Source organism: Sminthopsis crassicaudata, chromosome 1 (assembly GCF_048593235.1).
Source record: "Sminthopsis crassicaudata isolate SCR6 chromosome 1, ASM4859323v1, whole genome shotgun sequence".
NCBI classification, from domain to species: domain Eukaryota; kingdom Metazoa; phylum Chordata; class Mammalia; order Dasyuromorphia; family Dasyuridae; genus Sminthopsis; species Sminthopsis crassicaudata.
Window position 1 is genome coordinate 414,963,161 of NC_133617.1, and position 19,822 is coordinate 414,982,982.

At 35.6% G+C, this 19,822-nt stretch overlaps 1 protein-coding gene across 4 annotated transcripts in view; it reads right to left on the reverse strand.

Annotated features, from left to right (window-relative positions):
• FRMD3 (FERM domain containing 3) overlaps positions 1-19,822 on the reverse strand; it is a 306,895-nt gene that overhangs the window by 127,678 nt on the left and 159,395 nt on the right. For 2 of the 4 annotated variants that reach the window (XM_074280139.1, XM_074280138.1), the window contains exon 3: positions 4,509-4,551. The exons of the other annotated variants lie outside the window; for them this stretch is intronic. In XM_074280139.1, the coding sequence (XP_074136240.1) occupies positions 4,509-4,551 (43 nt within the window). The remainder of the gene's footprint in view (positions 1-4,508; positions 4,552-19,822) is intronic. 4 annotated transcript variants of the gene reach the window in all.

Here is a 19,822-nt window from a genome sequence, read left to right on the forward strand (position 1 = left end):
AGCTTTACAAAGCATTTTTCATATTGGGTTATCACAACAGTTCTGGCAGATAAGCAGTGAAAATTTTATTAGCCCCATTTTATAAATGAGGAAACTAAGCCCTAATCTTGTCAAAGGCAATTAGCCAACTACAATAACACCTCACATTTAAATAGTGCCTTAAGGTTTGCAAAGCACTTTGAATATATTACCTCCTTTAACAATGTGAAATAGTGGTATTTTTGTCCCCATTTTAATAGATGAGAAGATTTAGGGTCAGAAATATAGTATTTCATTAGGTCATCAAAACTCTGTGAGGCAAGCAGTGACAGTTTCAACAGTCCCATTTTACAGATGAGGAAACCGAGGCTTATTGTATCTAACTGACTTTCTGAGAGTAAGGAATCTTGAGTACTGAGCAATGAATTGACATAGCTAATCAAAGTATGGGGCTGAATTCCGCTCAAGTCCTCCTGACTCCAAGTCCAGCACTATCTACTAGGCTACCTATACACTTAGTCTAATAGTAATTAAGAAGACATGAAGCTGGGTCAAGTCCCATGTTCTTACCACAACACCTGAATTTGCCTTCAAGGCAAGTAAATTCGAGGTAAATTGGATCCACCTGAAAGCTATTTTTTTTTTCCATAGAAGAGAAAATCTAATCCTCTTCCATTTTAATAAAACAGAAAGGCTATTTGTGGCTGTAGCCTCCTCCTCTAAAATCTCAGACCCCTCCAGGGCTATACCTAAAGTAGAGTGTATGAGGATAGCCATTTAAGGAACATTTAAGGATGGCCAGATCCCAGCTGGAAGGCTTTAATTCTTTGATTATTTACAAAATGATGCACATTTATGTGCCCTTTGATTATATCATAAAAACTAAGGGATCTTTAATAAGGTTATTCTCTCTTATAGCATGACCCTGTTAATGATGACCTATCATACAACTCAAAAAAAAATCTCTTTCTTCCTTCAAGATGCAGCTTGAGTACAGGCAATCTGTATCAGGCATTCTTAACTTGAGGATTTCGAACTTGTTTGGTTTTTAATATTCTGAAAACTAAATTTCAATATAATTGAATTCCTTTGTAATCCTATGCCTTTTATTTCATGCATTTCAAAATTCTGAGCAAGATTCCATAGACTATAAAAAAATTAAGAAGCCCTATTCTCTATAAAACCTTTCTTGTTCCTCACCACCCACTCCCCCCAACTTTGAGTGTCTATCTCCCTTATATTTTGACTACTTCTTATTTATTTTTGTTCTATTTATAGTTATACTTGTACCTGTTTCACCATTAGAATGTAAAATCCTTGCAAGTAGAAATTGTTTCTTCATTTGTATTTATGTCCCCAAATTAGCACAGCCCCTAACATAGACTTCAGTGGAAGCATGAGATCATCATTTTGGAACATCCCTCTAAAAATATATATCCCAAACAATCCTTTCCTACCCATCCTATTTATCTCTATTCTGGGTTCTCCCAAAGTGCACCATAGCTCACCCAACATAGTTCATCAGAGCTCATCCAACAAGCTGGAGACTTTCTTTGTTTTTCTATTTTGTAAGGGGATTATAATGCAGCTCTTTGACATCCAGCTGACATCTCTCTTTCTTGCTGGGATCAGTCCATTTTCTCTTTCTGTTATACAATTTCTCAGACACACCCTTTATTCTTATTGTCCTGCTTTCAGAGTTCTTGATAATTATTATGTTGCTTACCTATCCACAATCACCCTGAGCCTTTGCTTGGCCCTCTGGGTAATGCTAATCTTTAGCTCATTAGTTGACTATCTAATTAATATCTGGACTCCCATTAGCATAGAATTCCTCTGTCCTATTTCCTTCCTTCCACTTGGGATTTCATCCCAACTCCTTACTTGAACAATAATTCTATTGAACCTAAGGCAGAAGTGTTACTGGAATCAACTCAAAAGAACTACTTGCTAAATTTTCTGTGTGATTATTTACATTTCAGAAATTGGTACATTCAGCAAAGAAGGGCTTGATTTACTGCTTTGTTAATTTCTAGATTTAAGAGCAGCTAGGTGCCACGGTGTATAGAGGGCCATACCTGAATTCAAATCTGACCTTAGATACCTCCAAGCTGTGTGACCCTGGACAAGACACACTTCACTCTATTTACCTCAATTTCCTCCTCCTGTAAAATGAGCTGGAGAAGGAAATGGCAAATCCAATATCTCTGCTAAGAAAATCCCAAGTGGGGTCATACAAAATGACTGACCAATAAGAACAAAAACATTAAAAAGTGATGGAGAAAAATTTAATAATGCATATTAAACTTTAAAGCATCTCATGCATACATATTTTTCTTCCTCCTCTAAAAGTCAGTTGTTAAACAACTACCAGCAAATTGATGACCAGAGGTATAAGTATGTAGTAGTCACTGCTCTCATAGATACAATTCTTCACAGTGATGTCCTATAGTACACACAGCCTTGGAAACTTGGGCTATTTGCTAGGACTGACTTAGACCACTCTCCTCATTTTGCATGATTTGTACTCATCCATTTTTCATCAGAAGATAGTGAGTTTTGAGAAATAAAGTGAAAATGAAGAGAGCCACAACTTGTTGTTTTTTTTTCCTTTGAGGCCAAAGATTTTTCTGTTTTCTGTTAGATACTACAGGAAACCCTTGTACTTACTGTCTGACATATAGCAAGCATTTAATAAATGCTTTTTAAATTAAAATTGAATTGATTTCTTCCTCTCCAAAAATTTATCAAGACCCTCTCTCCACACTATCTCTTCTATGCCCAGCTTCTATGAGGATAAAAGGAGTGAATCTCTTGAATGATGGCAATTACATGTGTGTAAAGTGTTCATTTGAATGAGAAACTAATTTATCATCTGCACATAGAATAAGACAATATGCCTAAGATGGGAAAGAAAAACATAATGAATTTCTGTGGATATAATGAATTCCTAAAGTACATTTCAGAAGCTATCCTCCTAGACATAAACAAAACAGGTTGTTAACAACAAAGAATAGGTCACCATAATAAAACATCTTGTCGACTGGACCATAAATCAAGCATCCTTCTCTGTCTTCAGATTAACAGTCGACTTCCACAGAGATATGATTACATGGGCAAATGCCTTGAACAGCTCTATTAATGTAGGACAACAAAACAACTCAACCTGAAATCACAAGATTGAGAGCAGGAAGGAAGCTGAGAGCTCAGCTAGTCCAGAGACTCAACCCAGGGGCCATAAATTTGATGTTTGGTTTTTTTTTTTTTTTTTTAATTTTGAAAGCTATTTCAGTATCAAGTTGTATTTTATTCCATATATTTAAAGACAATTATTCTAAGAAGGGATCCATTTACTTCACTATGTTGACAACGATTTCCACAACACAAAAAGAGTAAAGGACTCTTGATTTAATCCAACCTTCTCATTTTACAGTTGTGGAAACTGAGGTCCAAAGAGGTAATAAAGTAATTTGCCAAAGGTTATACAGCTATTAAGTAACAGAGCCAGGATTTGAATTCAGGTCTTCTGATTCCAAATCTACCTTTTTTTTAAAGCTGTAACATTGTGTTTTTTTAAGTTATATCATTGTATCCTCACAACTTCTTTTTGAGGAACAGAAAAGGGATAAAGAACCATCTATTCAGTGATAATAAAGCTTCTTATAAAATTTGAGCTCCCATTGCATCAGAATCATTATCAGCAACTTTTTACAATTGGACAGAGTAACATCTGTTTGTTTCACTTCTTAGTCTCAACATGGAGCTTCCAAAAGGTTCTAGGAAGTTGTGTATCCTGATAAATCTCTGGCCTCCATTTTTTGCCAAAAAAAAAAAAAAAAATGTATACATGAGACACTTTAAAGTTTAATATGCATTATTAAGATCTTCTTCGTTACTTTTTAAAAAGTTTTTGTTGTTGGTGGTTAGTCCTTTTGCAGTCATGTCTAATTCTTCATGACCCCACTTGGGATTTTCTGAGCAGAGATACTGGATTTGCCATTTCCTTCTCCAGCTCATTTTACAGATGCGGCAACTGAGGCAAATAGAGTGAATTAATGACTCCATTTTGCAGCGGAGCTTGGTTGTATGCCCATATTTCTCTTTTTTTCCAAAAGTTGGCAATTGAGAATATAACACAAAGGCAAGGAAAGGAGAATCATTTTCATAGCCCTAAATGAAACAGAGAAGGGACCACATTAAACCTAAACCAATCTTTTCAACTTCACTTGGGTTTATTTTCCCTTACAGGGTGTTATAACCAGGGTAGTGTTTACAATAAAAACAATACTGCATTGTGGGGTTAGATGACTTGTGTTCAAATTATGGTGATGACACTTAGTATTTATTTGACCCTGGGCCAGCCACTAAACTTTCCCAAGTCTTGAATTTTTAATTTATAAAATGAAGGGGCCAGAGGTCTAAGGTCTTCTTTGTGATATTAATATGATGATAGAGTAATTGGAAAAAACCCACAACCCAATTCTTGGGTATCTTTTTATTCAAAACCCAAGTCTGGGATCAACACTTACATTTCATTTGCTTGGCGATTGACTTGTTGGGTTCTAGCCAGTGCTGGAAAGGAAAAGAAGAGACTCATGGTCAAAATGCTGCGTGGTACAGTGAAGATGTAAAAACTAAGAGGTTTTTAATAAGGTTATTCTCTTTTCAAAACATGATCTTGGTAATAATAGCCCATCATCAATTGCTCCATTCTTAAAAGGTCACCATGAACTATTTAAGCTATAATAATAGAGGAAAGGGTCTATAATTACAAACTAATAATATTAATGTCTAAATGAGTAATATTTGAGTCACACTGCATTAAATAGGGAAGCATTAGGAATACAAAATGCATTCAAGGGTGAAATCCCTCATTGGTTTACAGATGAATTTAGGAACTGTCAATTCAGTCTGGTTTTGCTAAAGATATAGTCAGTTCTGCTTTAATGAGATGTGTGCATTCCTAAAAATCACAGAACTATGCAAAATTGCACTATAAAAACCACAGGGCTTATGAGGAAAGTGGGATCAGGGATACAATAGTCAAATTTTCTTTGGTGACATAAAAAAAAGGTAGAATCTGGTAATGGCATCATGGTTCTATATATGTTAAATGTTAAGAAACACAAAAATCCTACAATAAATAATGACATGTCCATGGCCTTATTCTGTTGCTCAGCCTCTTCCTAGTTCCCACAAAGTTCAGGACGGTAAAATCAATGATTACAGGGTAAAGATAGCTTTAGAAGGTTACAACTCTAAAACCCATTCAAGTTGGGACATGAATAAGTACTTTTTGATACAGAAAATTTTACATTAAGGAATAATGGCAAAACACAATCTTATTAGATAATATATGTGGTGAACAGAGGTCCTTGGTATGTTTGAGGTGTCTGTGTTTTGTATATTCTAATAGGACTTGGTTTAATTGTTTGCACTTTTCTATATTTTTTGCTGCTTTTCACTGATCTACATAATTAAATGCAAAATTCAAGTAATGTTCAAATTGTTCCCTGATATGTCAATCACACTGAAACAAATTCGTGCTTTCAAAGAGAATGTTATAGCAAAACTGACTGCTTGTGAAAAAAAAAGAAAGACGCAGTTAGACAAGCAACACTAGTGGATAACCATCTCCATCTCCCTTCATACCTAGAATGGTGTTTTAAGGTTGCTTCACAATAGCTCTAGATTTGCAAAACATTTACATGTGTTTAACCCATATGATCTTCACAACAACCCTGTGAAATAAATACTATTATCTTCATTTTACAGATGAAAGAACAAGGGAATAGAAAAGTTAACTATCCCACACAAGGTCACAAAGCTAGGAGATATCTGAGGCAAGATTAAAAATGAAGTCTTTCTGATTTCAAATCCATTGCACTAACTGCCACAGCCTTGAAAGTCTAATTTTCCCAATCTTAAAGACTAGAAATATAAGGCTCAGAGAGGTTAAATTAGTTGCCCAGGTTATGATGAATAAATTTTAGATACAGGATTTGAAATCAGGTTCAGAAATCTTTTTTCTTATACCATGTGATCTTAGCAAACTTCAAACTTTTTATTAGTCTGGACTGTCACTAATAGTAATTATTATGCTGTAATATATCAGTTGGAGACTTGATTAGTTGGTTAGTTATCATCCTTTGATCTTGAAGAGGACCAAAATGACATCAGTAAATTATAATTGAGTTACAATATGTCCGACTGTAGCTGATCAGATCAATACAAACTCAGAATGTTTTGCCACACATCAGACCTAAATAGTCCCTATGAACATTTGGGGTGGATTCTCTAACTTTGAGCATTTCGTGTTTTTTCTGAGCTAATTCAGTTCTGCTTTTCTCATAGAGCACAGTATCTTCTCTGCTGAGGGCACACCATTCTGGGCAGTCCCTGTGCCAGTGTCTCCCATATCATACAATCAATTCTAAAGTTCCAAGAGTGTCCTTGTATTGCTTTTTCTGACCACCTTGTGAGTGCTTGTCCTATGTGAGTACTTCACAGAATAGTTTTTTTGGCAAACTTACATTTGGCACTCAATGTGGTCAGCACAATGAAGTTGTGCTCTCTGCAGTACAGTTGGGAAGCTTGGCAGCTAGGTGGTGCAGTGGATAGAACAGTGGACTTGGAAACAGGGAAGCTCATCTTTATGAGTTCAAATCTGGCCTCAGGCAATTACTAGCTGTATGACCCTGAGCAAGTAACCTAACCCTGTTTTGCCTGAGTTTTCTCATTTGTAAAATAATATGAAGAAGGAAATGGCAAACTTCTCCAGGATCTTTGTCAAAAAAATCTTAAATGGGTCACCAAGAGTCAGACATGAATGAAATAACTAAACAACATCAATTCTGGAGTTGGGTATTAGATCATCAAAACTGCTCAAATACAAAGTAGGAATAAGTAAGATCTATCTATATAACCTAGATCCAGATCTAGATATATGAGCCTAAGACTTTTTCTATAAGCTTTAAGAGATACCTTTTATGGTATCTATTTGGTTATTTAGGGATAAGGGTTATAAGTAAACCTGTGATTTCTTTAAGTAGAAGGCACTCCCAAGGAGGAAATTCCCTCCACCAATACAGATCCTCACCTTCCTTGTAATTTATATTATAAGAAAATTGCTTAGGGCAATTAAGAGAATAAGTGACTGGTCCAAGATCAGAATCCAGGACTTCTCAGTTTTCTAGCCACTATACTACACTACCTAATTAAGGGCCTTATTTTTGCTTTTTTCCTCCCTCAGATAATAGAATTGCTAGAAAAACTAGAGCAGCTATGTTCTTATAGATGAGTAATTGTCAATTAAGAAATTAATTAAGAATTAAGAATTGAGAGTTCCTCTTCAAGCACTATGACCTGTTGTGAGGTCATTTAAGGAAATAAATGTTTCTTGAGCTTCAGAGGAAGTACTTTATGCACTGAATAAAGCCTATGAAGTAGATAGAAAGAAATAACTTGTTTTCCAAGATGGTACATAGGTTCACAGGCTGATGAAAGTGGCTTCTCATATAACTCTTCATCTCTACTGTGATCATTTTCTATCTTTTCCCATTTGTCCATCTGCAGCTAAGGGCCAGCTAACTGCCAAAAAACAGGGTTGTCAATCTCTTCACCTCTCCCCACTCTTTCTAGAATTCTCCTTCTCCTTTTTTCAAATCATTCTACCCCCATTAGAGCTACTGAAATGAGTCAGCAAATGATAAGTTAGAGGCATACCAGTAAATCAAATCGTGCGATTACTGTACATATAAATAGATTATACTTAGGCTATTTTTTAATAGTCATTTATTCTGCTGTAATCAGATGTAGTAATTAGAATGCCTTTTTGATTTCACTGCTATTTTCCTTGCAAATGAAACTTGGAATATGCATCATACTGGGCTTGCTTTAAAAAATAACTTCCCTTTCAACAATAAGTATGCTGTTGCCTTGGAGAAAAGGAAGAGGTTGATGCTGCTAATCAACAAAATATGTTGGTCAATATGATCAAAATGAATTAATATAATTCTGGTTTGCAAGTCCATTTGGACTACTGTAATTGTCTCCTGACTGCTCTCCTCATTTTCAGTCCCTCTTATTGCCCATCCATATACCAATTACTTGCCAAAATAATCTTCCTTTGAGGCTAGCTAGAGTCTCATCATGGTAATCCTTAGCTCAAAAGCTTTCAATGGCTCCCTATTAGTTCCAGAATCAAAAAGCAACTCCTTATCCTGACATTTAAAATCTTTCACCATCTGACTTTAACACTCTTTCCAACTTTATTTCACATTGTACTCTTTCAAGCACACTATGCTCCTGATGTTCCAAATTTGACACTCCCACTTCTCTTCCTTTGAACAGACTGTCTCTTTTTACAAAAATGAACTTGCTTCTCATCTGCCCTATTCTTGATCCTCCTTTCCCCACTTCCTTCTTCTCTTCATTGAATCAACATTTTCCTGCCTATACCACTAGAGGCCATGCCCCAGAAATTTAAGCTACTCAGCAACTTTGCTATATCATCATATACCTAATAACCATGGGTGTCCCACAGGACTCAAGCCTTTTTCTCTTTTCCCTTCATATTACTTCACAAAGTGATACTGTGGCTCCCAAGAATCAAATTATCAACTCTATGCTGATGACTCCAAATCTAGTTATCTAGCCCTAACCCCTCTTCTAAACTCCGATCTTATAGCTTCAGCTGCTTACAGGACATCTCAAACTGAATGTCCCATAAATGTCTCAAACTCAAAATATTAAATCCAAAAACTGAATTTATTATCCTTCCTCTCCAAACCCTAACCTTTCCCTAACTTCCCTAGTATTATGGAGTATCACAATTCTTCCAATAAACAAGGGGTCAATTTCAACTCTTCACTCTCTCCCTTTTTATATTCAATTTGTTGACAAGTCTTATAGTTGCTATCTTTATAAAGTCTCCCCTTCTACCTTCTGACACTACTGTCACCCTGACACAGATTATCATTATCTCACTTCTGGACTATTACACTGGCTTTTTGGTTGGTTTTCCCGTTACAAGTCTCTTCTCACTAATCTATCATCCATTTGCCTCCTAAAGGGATGTTTCCAAAACACGGGTCTGATCAGGTCACTCCCCATACTCACTAAACCCCAGCAGCATCCTTTTTCCTCCAAATCAAGTGTGAAACCCTTTATTTCAAGGTCTTTCATCACTTGTCTCTTCTACCTTGATAGTCTTTTTATACTTTATATCCCATCTTGTATTCTGTGATCCAGTATCACTGGTCTCTTGGCTATCCCATTAACAATAAACCCTGACTCTCAATTACAGGTACTTTCACTGGCTGGTCCTCTGCCTGAAATGCTCTTCCTCCTGCCTCTTAGCTTCCTTGAAGTCTCATTATAAATTTCACCTTTTAAAAGAAGCCTTCCCTAAATCCAAGTGCCTTTCCTCTTTATCCTGCATATAACTTGTCAGTACACACTACTTTTCAAGTTGTCTCTGTTATTTGACTGTAAGCTTCTTAAGAGCAAAAACCAATTTTTTTGCATTTCTTGGTTCCCCCACTATGTGGCACATAGTGGATACTTAATAAATGTTTATCAATTGACTGAATAACTGGAATTCTACTTGGGACTGAGCTATCCCGAATGGTAACTGCAGGCAAACTCACCTAACCTATTATATCTAGCTGGGTCAGACCAAGCCATGTTCATATTCAACTACTCATGAGAGACCTTGTTATTTGCTCTGCTATCTATATATGATTATCAAGCCTCCATTCCCCCATTCCATCTCTTGTCTGGGAATCAATAACACCATTACTCTTAAAAATGGCATGGCAATATTGCACCTACTTCCACTCAGCATTCCTATGACTTCTAAAACCAAAACCTAGTTTCTTTGTCACCACAACCTCATGAATATTGTCTCCCATCTTTAAAAAAAAAATGTTTTGAGGGCAGATATTATATTGATTCTATATACCCTCACTGCCTAACACAGTTTCTGGAGCATAGTAGACATTAAATAAATGGGTTTTTTTTTTCATTTATTCATTCATCTCTGTCTTCCATAATCCTTATCTTTCTCAAGATTCCACTGGGGCCATCTCTCTCAGGAAACTTTTCCCCAGTCCTATATCTTAAGTACTCTCTCCCTCCTCAAATCAATTTGTAGAGCCTTAATCTATGCTGACATTGTATTATGCAGCAAAGGTAAAACTCCCTTATCAGGGTCTTATTTCTGTATCTCAGAAACTTAATTCAGTGTCTTTCACTAGTAGGTTAATAATAAATACTTCTTGAATAAATAACAATAGAAACAAAACAAGGAAATACTAAACATAGTCATATAACATCTCAATTTATATTCAAACTACAAATTGTTCATTCTTAGGCAAGACATTTGACATCTGTGAGCTCCAGTTTTATTACAATTTCACTATCATGTTTGGCTAATACCTAATACTAATGCTTATTAACAAAAGAATCAAATAAGAAAGTAGAAGTGGAAACACTTAGAAAAATTATAAATTACTATATAAGGTATAGGAGAATTAGGTAGTATAGTGGATAAAGCATGAGCTTGGAAACAAGAACACTCTCTTCCTGAATTCAAATCTGATCTCTGACACTTGCTACTATATGACTTTGAACAAGCCACTTAACGCTGTTTGCCTTAGTTTCCTAATCTGTAAAATGAGATAAAGAAGGAAATGTATAAAGTACTCCAGTCGTCACCAGGAACTGAATATGAAAATAATCAAGTAACACAATTTAAGGTACTGTTTTTATAGTATATATATATATATATATATATATATATATATATATATATTTCTTTACCTATCCAGAAGCAAATATCTTAACATCTAGAAAAACTAACACATTCCAGTTTGTATTTTATTCGTTTTTCAAAGTGGACTCATGTTAATGTGTCCCCTGAGCTAATGTATTTCAATGGGATTTGGGGGTTTGGGGATGCCTTCCCTGTCTTTGGCCCCTAAAGCTCCACCACTCATTCAGTGATGTTGAAATTCCAGGCACATTTCTTTGGCTTTGATCCCTTTTAACAAGTAAATCTACATGAGATATGTCAGCCTGGTATGGTAGTTAAAACTCAAAGGATCTTCTTGGAATTTTAGAGCTAAATGGGATCTTCTTGTTCCTTGCTCCCTTTCATTTACAGAGATATTTATTGGTGGATTTTTCCTCATTCCTACTAGGGGCTCCTTTTGGAGAAGGGAACAGAAGATCAAAGAAGGACTTAAGATCTCAGCCCTAGTTAATAACAAAGCCAGAAGGAGATCTCAGATTTTTTGATTTCCTGTCTGCTGAATTATGGGTGCCTAAAGGACTAATAGTTATGATGTCTCATTTTCAGCTGTTAGCAAGGAATTTGTGCTTTAGGGTAAATGAGTTTCATAATCGGTTTTCTTGGGAAAGTGGATTCTTTTGAAAAGATATCTAGAGGCCCCTGGATTCCTGAGGGAAACAAATGGAAGTTCATTGATTTTTAACTGGTTATTGATGATATTGAGGCTATATCTACTAGTCAAATTATATTGGGATGCTAATTACTGGTTAAACAACACTAGAATGATGTTAATTATTTGATTGATGTTAAACTCATGAATTATAGTATCATACAAATGTTCCAAGTGCTATCTCTTCTAATTCAGAACTCAGAGTAGCAGCTGCATGCTGAGCAGCACCCAATGTGCTAGTCCAAATGTAGGTTCATTAAGGTTAGCTATAATTATAGTACTTTATGTAATGATTTATAATTTTTCAACATGCTTCTACTTGTAGTTTCTAAGATATTAGTATTAAGCAAATATTATTTATGATATTCTGGAGCTCAGAGTGTCTTACCCACATATACACTAACCTATAAAATCAAAGCCCTCATAAACTACACATGTATGCTAATGTAGACAAGGAAGTTTTAATCTAAGGAAAGAAGTTGTGGAAATGGCACTGGCATTGGAATCACAGGGCTTAGGAGTCAAATCCTGACTTTTCCATCCTAAGTAAGGTTAGACTAAGAAAAACAATAGATTTGGATGATCTCTAAGGTTCCTATCTGGTCCAAAAATTATGATTCTAAACTGTTTTAATATTCCATCAAGTTTGTTACAATGATATTTTACTTGAGTGATATTATTGCTGTTTTTATACATAGCTACAAGGACACGTTTCTAGGCTCTAGGGACCATGTGTCTATATACTAGGTATATCACCACAAGATGGCAGTCATACCATTTGAGGCTGTGACCCTACAGCCAGCACCATCTCTTCACTGGCAAGATTTAAGAATTTATTGACAACCACACTGTAGGCAACTAAATATTTAAATGAGACTGCAATCTTGCTCTGTGATATTATTAAAATATAAAACTTTAAAAACTCACCCATATAAATAAATATTAGAATAAATTCCCTATGAAGAACAGAACACACAAGAAACAAATCCTCCCAAATTAATCTATATGTCTCATTTCTATTTCCCTAATTTATAATCTCAAATTAGTGTGCTCTCAACGCAGTCACAATCCTCTTTGAAGGTGCTTCAAAGTTTATAGCTCATCTGGTCCCCATGATAGTTTTTTTATGCAAAATATAATATTCCTTCCAGTGAGAGAGCCTCTACCTCCAATAATGGTATTTTGACCTCTAAATTGTAACTCATCACCAGTTAAGCTGAATTTGAAGATGATTATGCTATTGAAAGAGCAAAACTGTTGCTTAGAGAAGATGACATCTATCCAGTCCTTCTTGATCTGGTACTTTTGTTGTTATTATTATTATTATTATTATTATTATTATTTTGCTTCAACTCAGCATGAACAGGTCATGAATAGAAGCAAAATGTTGCTCCTCAATATTTTCCATGTGCCTTCTTTCTATTAACACAACTAATGGGGTTCTAATGGTAGTCAGAGAGTTGTGGGAATCCCCTTCTGGTTGGCACAGGTCCTTCCTGAAAGAATTCACAAACCCAAAAAACTTAAGTGGTAAAAAGGGATATTTATTGTTGGATAAGAAGCCAGCTTTGCTAGGAGACTGATTTCCTAGTGGAAAAGTCCTATTAGGGAAATGGAGGCTAGCACTGAGAAGGGAATGTCTTCACAGCAGGCAGGGTGCTGGCAGCTATGCCCAAAAGGCAACGCATACTACTACTTTGGACATTCTTCAAAGAAATGAATTTAAAATTGTCTTTTAATAGGGAATCTTAAGATTCAGGTTTCAGGTTGAAAAGAAAGTCAAAATCCCCAGGCCTAGATCTTCAACTGAATGGATCACTTTGAAGGCTTCTGGAATTTGGAATTTCCTGAAAAGGGTCTGCATCCCCAAAACATCAACAGGGTAATTTGCCTTAGAAAAGCCCAGCCAAGAGAATATGCTCTCTCTCATAAACTCTCTGGAGTCTGGGAGACCCTAATCTCTCTTTTGGAGATCAAAAGGGGACAATTTCAGAATGATAAATTTTACAGGGAACTCAGTTTCACACCCAGACTGTCATCACCCAAGATCACTGCAGTAGCCTCCTCATTATTCTCCCTCCATCTCTTCCCACTTCAACTCATCTGCCCTGTAGCTGCAAAAGTGATCTGCCTAAAGCACAGATTTAAATATGTCACTCTCCTAATCAATCATCTTTATTAGTCTCCTATTGCTTCTGAAATAAAATACACATGCCTTTATTTAGCTTTGAAATCTGACCCCAGCTATCTTCCCAGCCTTATTAATGATTACTTCTCTTTGTTCATTCATGGAGCCAGCCAGATTATCCTTCTTTCTATTCCTCACACAGGATACCCCATCTCCCATCTCCTTTCTCTGGGACTCTGCATTGGTTGTTCCTGTACCTAGAATGCATGCTTTTTTCATCTCTGCCTTAAGAATCCCCCTCTTCCTTAAAACACATCTTAAATACTGTCTTTAAAAGAAATTTTTCCTGATGTCCTTAACTTCTACTGCCCTCCTTTCCAAATTATTTTGTACTTATTTGCTTTATATTTCATTATATTTAAATATATGTGCACACACATTTCATTATATATATGTATACACACATTATGTATATGTACACGTGCACATATATAGATATACATATACACATAAATATATATAATACACACACATACATATATGCATATATGTGTGTCCTTCAGAGTAGGGATTAGTTTATGTTTTTGTTCATGTATCCCTAGTACTTAGCATAGTACCTGACACATAGTAAATGCTTAATAAATACTTATTGAGTGGTCTTTAATGAAAGAGCAAAATTTTGCTCTTTCTAATAGAGGTATATTAATTTGCTTCAAATGTCTGGTTTCTGACTTTGCTCTTTCCTTTCCCTACAATGGAGCTAGTCAATAAATGCCCTTCACTTTCAGTTAATATTTATCTTTCTTTTTTGTTTTTTTTTTTCTTATCTGCCCTTTTAAAGCTTCTTACAAATGGCAGCCTACCATAGTACAAAAGCATTGCCTTTAGAGTCAAGGCCTAAGGACATAGTTCTTACTCTGAAAACTTACAAGATTTTGGGCAAGTCACAACCTCTCCAGAGATTTCTTCTTCTGTATGATAAGCAGTTGCAGAGACCACTTCTAGTTCTAAATATGTGATACTAATCCTCTCTAAATAACTACAGAATCCATACAGTTAAAGTTTTTCCTGTATCTTTGTGGACACACTAATTTGACTGTTCTATTCCCAAAGAACTCTTGATTTTAAAGTGTCAGGGAACACAGTCTACAGAGATCATTAACAGTCAGATTGATAACCCAGTGAGAGGAGACAAGGATATAGCTCTTCTGTTCCATGGAGGACAGCCCTGGAATCTCAGACGCCACTTTTGCTCATGGTTAACAGCATCTGTGCATCATTTTTCCCTAAGAGCACAAACACTCTTCTGGCTGAGGAGCAGCTGGTCAGACATAATGTCGTCTAGCACCCAGGCACCTTCATTTTACAGTAACCCAAAACCAACAAGACCATTTTTATTTCCATTCCACATTGATTCCCAAGTCTCCTCCTGAAAAAGGAAATTTGCAAGCAGTGAACAAAGATAGTCTTTTCCTATTATGTGTCTATATTCATAATGCTAACTATTATTTATTTTTTTAATTAGGGGTCTGATTTCTGGCTGCTTCAAAATACTAGTATTAAAAATTTCAGCATCACTTATAATGCCCATTCATACTCAGTCTGCTGGACTTAGCAGAGATACCAGATCAGCTTTATCCCTACTGCATCTGAGAAACTCAAGGGATTTTGTGTATGTGTGTATGTGTGTATGTATGAGTTTATATATGTGTGAGAGTATTTATACATGTATATGTTACCTAAATTATAAATTATATATATAACCAATATTATTATCATAAATTATATGTATATATATTATATGCATTTTACTATTATATTATTATATATTATATATCATCTGTAATTAATAATTATTTATAAATTATATCATATTTACATATTACATCAATATATTATTTTTAATCATTATTACAGCTATCATTTATATAACCCTTTAAGATTTGCAAAATGCTTTATATATGTTATCTCACTTAAGCCTTACAACAGCCCTGTAAAATTAGGTGCTATAGTTATCCCCCATTTTAGAGATGAAGAAACTGAGGCTGAGTGATTTAAATTAAATGTCAATTAAATCAAATCATTTGCCCCAGATCACATAGCTAATAAGCTAAGAAGTGGGATTCAAAACTCATAATATATAATATTTGTTATTAGGCTAAGGATTAGGCTTATGATTTCAGCAGTATAGAGAACTTCCAGATGAGGAAAAGCCTTCTACTAAAGCAAATCAGCACATTCTCTGCAACTTAAGGGCTTTGTGAATCACCTGGAACATGGAAAGGATAAGTAATTTGACCATAGTCACGTGGGTCAGAAGTGGGACTTGAACTCATATATTAATTATGTCTATCAATAATATTTAATTAATAATGTCTATCAATTAATATTTAGAACATTTCAATGGTTAATTAAACATGATCTTCGCTAGTACTCTTTGACTATTCTATACATAATATTATCACAAGAGTAACAAAGAAATTTCACTGTAGCTATGAATTCTCAAGATTATTTGAGTTTTAGTCATTTGCCCTCTCTTGGTCTCAGTTTCTCCCTCTGTAAAACTAGAGGATTACACAAAATTATTCTTTAAGGATTTTCTTAAGACTCCTTTCAAACATAATTCCTCTAAGCCTATTTCTAATTAAGCTTCCTTCACAAGCTGGAATATTACTACTGGTTCCTTCCCCAAATCATTATAAACAGGAAAACCCTGACAAAGATAAATGAAATCAAAGGAAAATACTCTGGTCCAAATCTTTTACTGAATAGGAACCAAAAACTCATCATTTCTGGTCCTGGGTTAATTAACAACTTAAACAACTCTGAGAGAAACCAAAAATTATAGCATCCAACCAAGGATTTTTTTAAAATGGTTCCTTCCAAATGAAAGTACAATAATAGAAAAAAATACTAGCCGTCCAGCATCAGAATCAAGTTATTTGATCTTAACTGGGACAATGAGAAGTATGAAGATGCATTCATGGGTTCTATGACTAGATCTCTCTATTCCTGACTTTCTATATCAATGGAGGTAGAGGGAGAAGTAGAGAATACCACTTTTCCTAATTCATGAAGATGTTCACAAAACCAATCGAATCACATAGATAAAATCCACTTCGTACTTCAGAATAAACTATATTTCTTAATTTCTATAAATAAAAGACTATATTTATCAATTGGCATTTAACCTGGCCCTTTCTATAGTAAAAAAAAAAAAAAGAATAAATAAAAGAAAAGGGGGAAAAAAGAAAAGATGGAAATATTGAGTCCTTTTACTAACAAACCTACTCACTTCAGGAGCATATGGGGCATGAGACATCTTGTTAAACATATGGTGTTCCAAATGCAATAGTGCTAAATATTTAATACACGGCATAGTTTTACCATAAATCACATTTTCAAAGAGAAAGGAGTCAAGCCAACTGCCTGCACTGCTTTAAAGGAGAGGTAAGTCACATTTTTGGTTTCTATAACTCATTTGACTTTTCATTTTTCACTATTGATTAGCCTTCTGTTCAAATGATGTATCACTTCAGTTGCAATAAAGTAAATCTAAGAAGCTGGGGAAAAACATCAAGAAAACAGGAACCTGATGGGAACCCCTGCTAAAAATAAACTTCTTATTCTTCCTCTGTGGTCCTGAGGATGAATCTCTCTCTCTCTCTCTCTTTCTCTCTCTCTCTCTCTCTCTCTCTCTCTCTCTCTCTCTCTCTCTCTCTCTCTCTCTCTCTCTCTCTCTCTCTCTCTCTCTCTCCTTAGTAGCCTCCCTCCCTCCCTCTCACCTTTCTCTCCTTACTTATTTTTCTTCGCCCCCTCTTCTTCCTCTCTTTTTCTTCTTCTCTTTCTCCTTTATTCTCCCTTTCCCATTTCTTGCTCCCCCTCTCTCTCGTCCTCCCTCTTTCTCAACTTTATTCTCCCTTTCTTTCTCCTCTCCTTTTTCCTCTCTTCCCTTCTCTCCTTCTCCTCCCTCTTTTTCTCCCTCTCCACTCCTCTTTCTCCCTCTCTTTCTCTCTTTCCCTGTCTCTCCATTTCCATTTTCTCCTACAATAAGAGCTATTAACCTAGGATCTTTTGTAAAAAAAAAAAAAATAAATAATAATAATAATAATAATAATAATAATAATAATTATAACCTGATAACTAAATTTCAGCATGATTGGTTTCTTTGTGACCTTCAGTATTTTATTTTATATGCTTGAAAACACTGTTCTGAGAAGAGCTTCCTTTGTTTCACCAGAGTACCTAAGGGGACCAAAACACAAAAAGAGCTGAGATCATCATTTTTGGAACCTCCCTCCAAAAATGTATATCCCAAACAATCTTTTCCTACTATCCTATGAACCTTTATTCTGAGTTTTCCCAAAAGTGTATGTACCATAACTCTCCCAACATAGTTCATCAGAGTTCATCCAACAAGCTAGAAGCCATCTTTGCTTTTCTCCTATCTTGTAAGGGGACTATAGTGGAGCTCTTTGAGAATCCAGCTGGAATCTCTCCTTCTTGACATGGGACTAGTCCATCTTTTCTTTCTCCCACACAATTCTTCAGACACATCCTTTATTCTTATTGTCCAGTTTTCAGACTTCTTTGTATATATTATGTTGCTATCTATCCATAACCACCATGAGCCTTTTCTTGGCCCTCTGGGTAATGCTAATTTTTAGCTCATTGGTTGACTATCTGATATCTGAGTTCCCATTAAACTAGCAAGAATTCGTCATCATACAGAGGCCCTTCCTTCCATTGGAATTTCATCTCAGATCCTTACCTGAATAATAATCCTATTGGACCTGAAGCACGAGTTCAAAAGAACTACAATTTTCTGTGTGATGATTTATCCCAGATATTAGCAAATGCTATAAATAGGAGCTTAACTTATTGTTTTTTTTTTAATTTCTAGACTTAAGAAGGGCAGCTACATAGCTAGATAGGTGGATAGAGTAGCAAGCCTGAAATCAAAAGAATTGCTCTTTCTGAGTTCAAATCTGGCCTTAGACACCTACAAGCTGTGTGACCCCAGACAAGTCACACTTCACTCTATTTGCCTTAGTTTCCTCATCTGTAAAATGAGCTGGAGAAAGAAATGGCAAATCCAGTATCTTTGCCAAGAAAACCCCAAATGGGCTCATGATGAGTTAAGACATGACTGAAAACGGCTAAACAACAACAACAATAATAAAAACCAATTATGTTGAAATACAATTACAAATTATTTTTAAGTTCACAGATCCTAGGAAAAGAACTCTAGTGTAAAAGGATATAGGAACCCACTCCCAGTGAACAGCAGAGGAAAATCAATGTAAAGACCTGTCTAGCTAAAATCTTCCCATTGTCAGGGATGAGGGAAATATCAAACATATTTGTCTACATACAAATTAATATATTTTTAAATGTGAAGAATCATTCCTAGCAAATCCTTAGAAGACTCACCATGCACACAAAGTAGGGAACAGGAATGGGTCTAGGGGTTTATTAGCTTCATCAATTCTATTCTCTACACAACACCCACCCTAACATTCTTTCCTTTCTGCTTTGATATCCCCCTAGGAACTAGCACAGCACCTGGCACAGAGTACAATATGATAAATGCTTCTTGATTCACTGTGTGATCCCCTAGTTTGATCCTTGGCTTAGAAAACCACATGTTCATATTTTCTATGTTTGATTATATTTTTACCTATTTTGTTAAACATTTCCCAATTACATTTTAATCTGGTTCAGACAGTTCTTAGGAGTATTGCAGGCCTATATGGGCCTATATTTCTTTACTGGAGCAACAGGAGGTTACTAAGGTCTACTACCCAGGATCACCCTGCCATGTATGTCTCAGAAGAAAAACTAGAAACCAGATATTCCTGGCTTTGACATTTACTTTCTATGGCTTTATCTAGCCCCTTCCTTCTTTAAGATGGAGGAGGGAGCACAGGAATGCCTTTCTGTTTAATATTTTGGTGTGGACAAATGCTAAGGAACGTAACAACAAAAAATATGTCAAAACTAGTATCAGCATATAAAAGAGCTGCTTTCTCAGAAACAAGAACATTCTCTCCTCAATTGGAATTTAATGGGTATTTAATAAATGTTTGTTGAGATCCTAGCTTTCCGCTATTGCTAGAAAGAACAGAGAAAAGTTCCCCCCCAAAAAAAAATTGGTTTTTGTCCATGGCTATTAGGGCTCATGTCACCCTCCCAAACCCAGGGAGAGATAATCAGGCTGCCTGCTGTCATCTGCAGGAAATGAGGCATT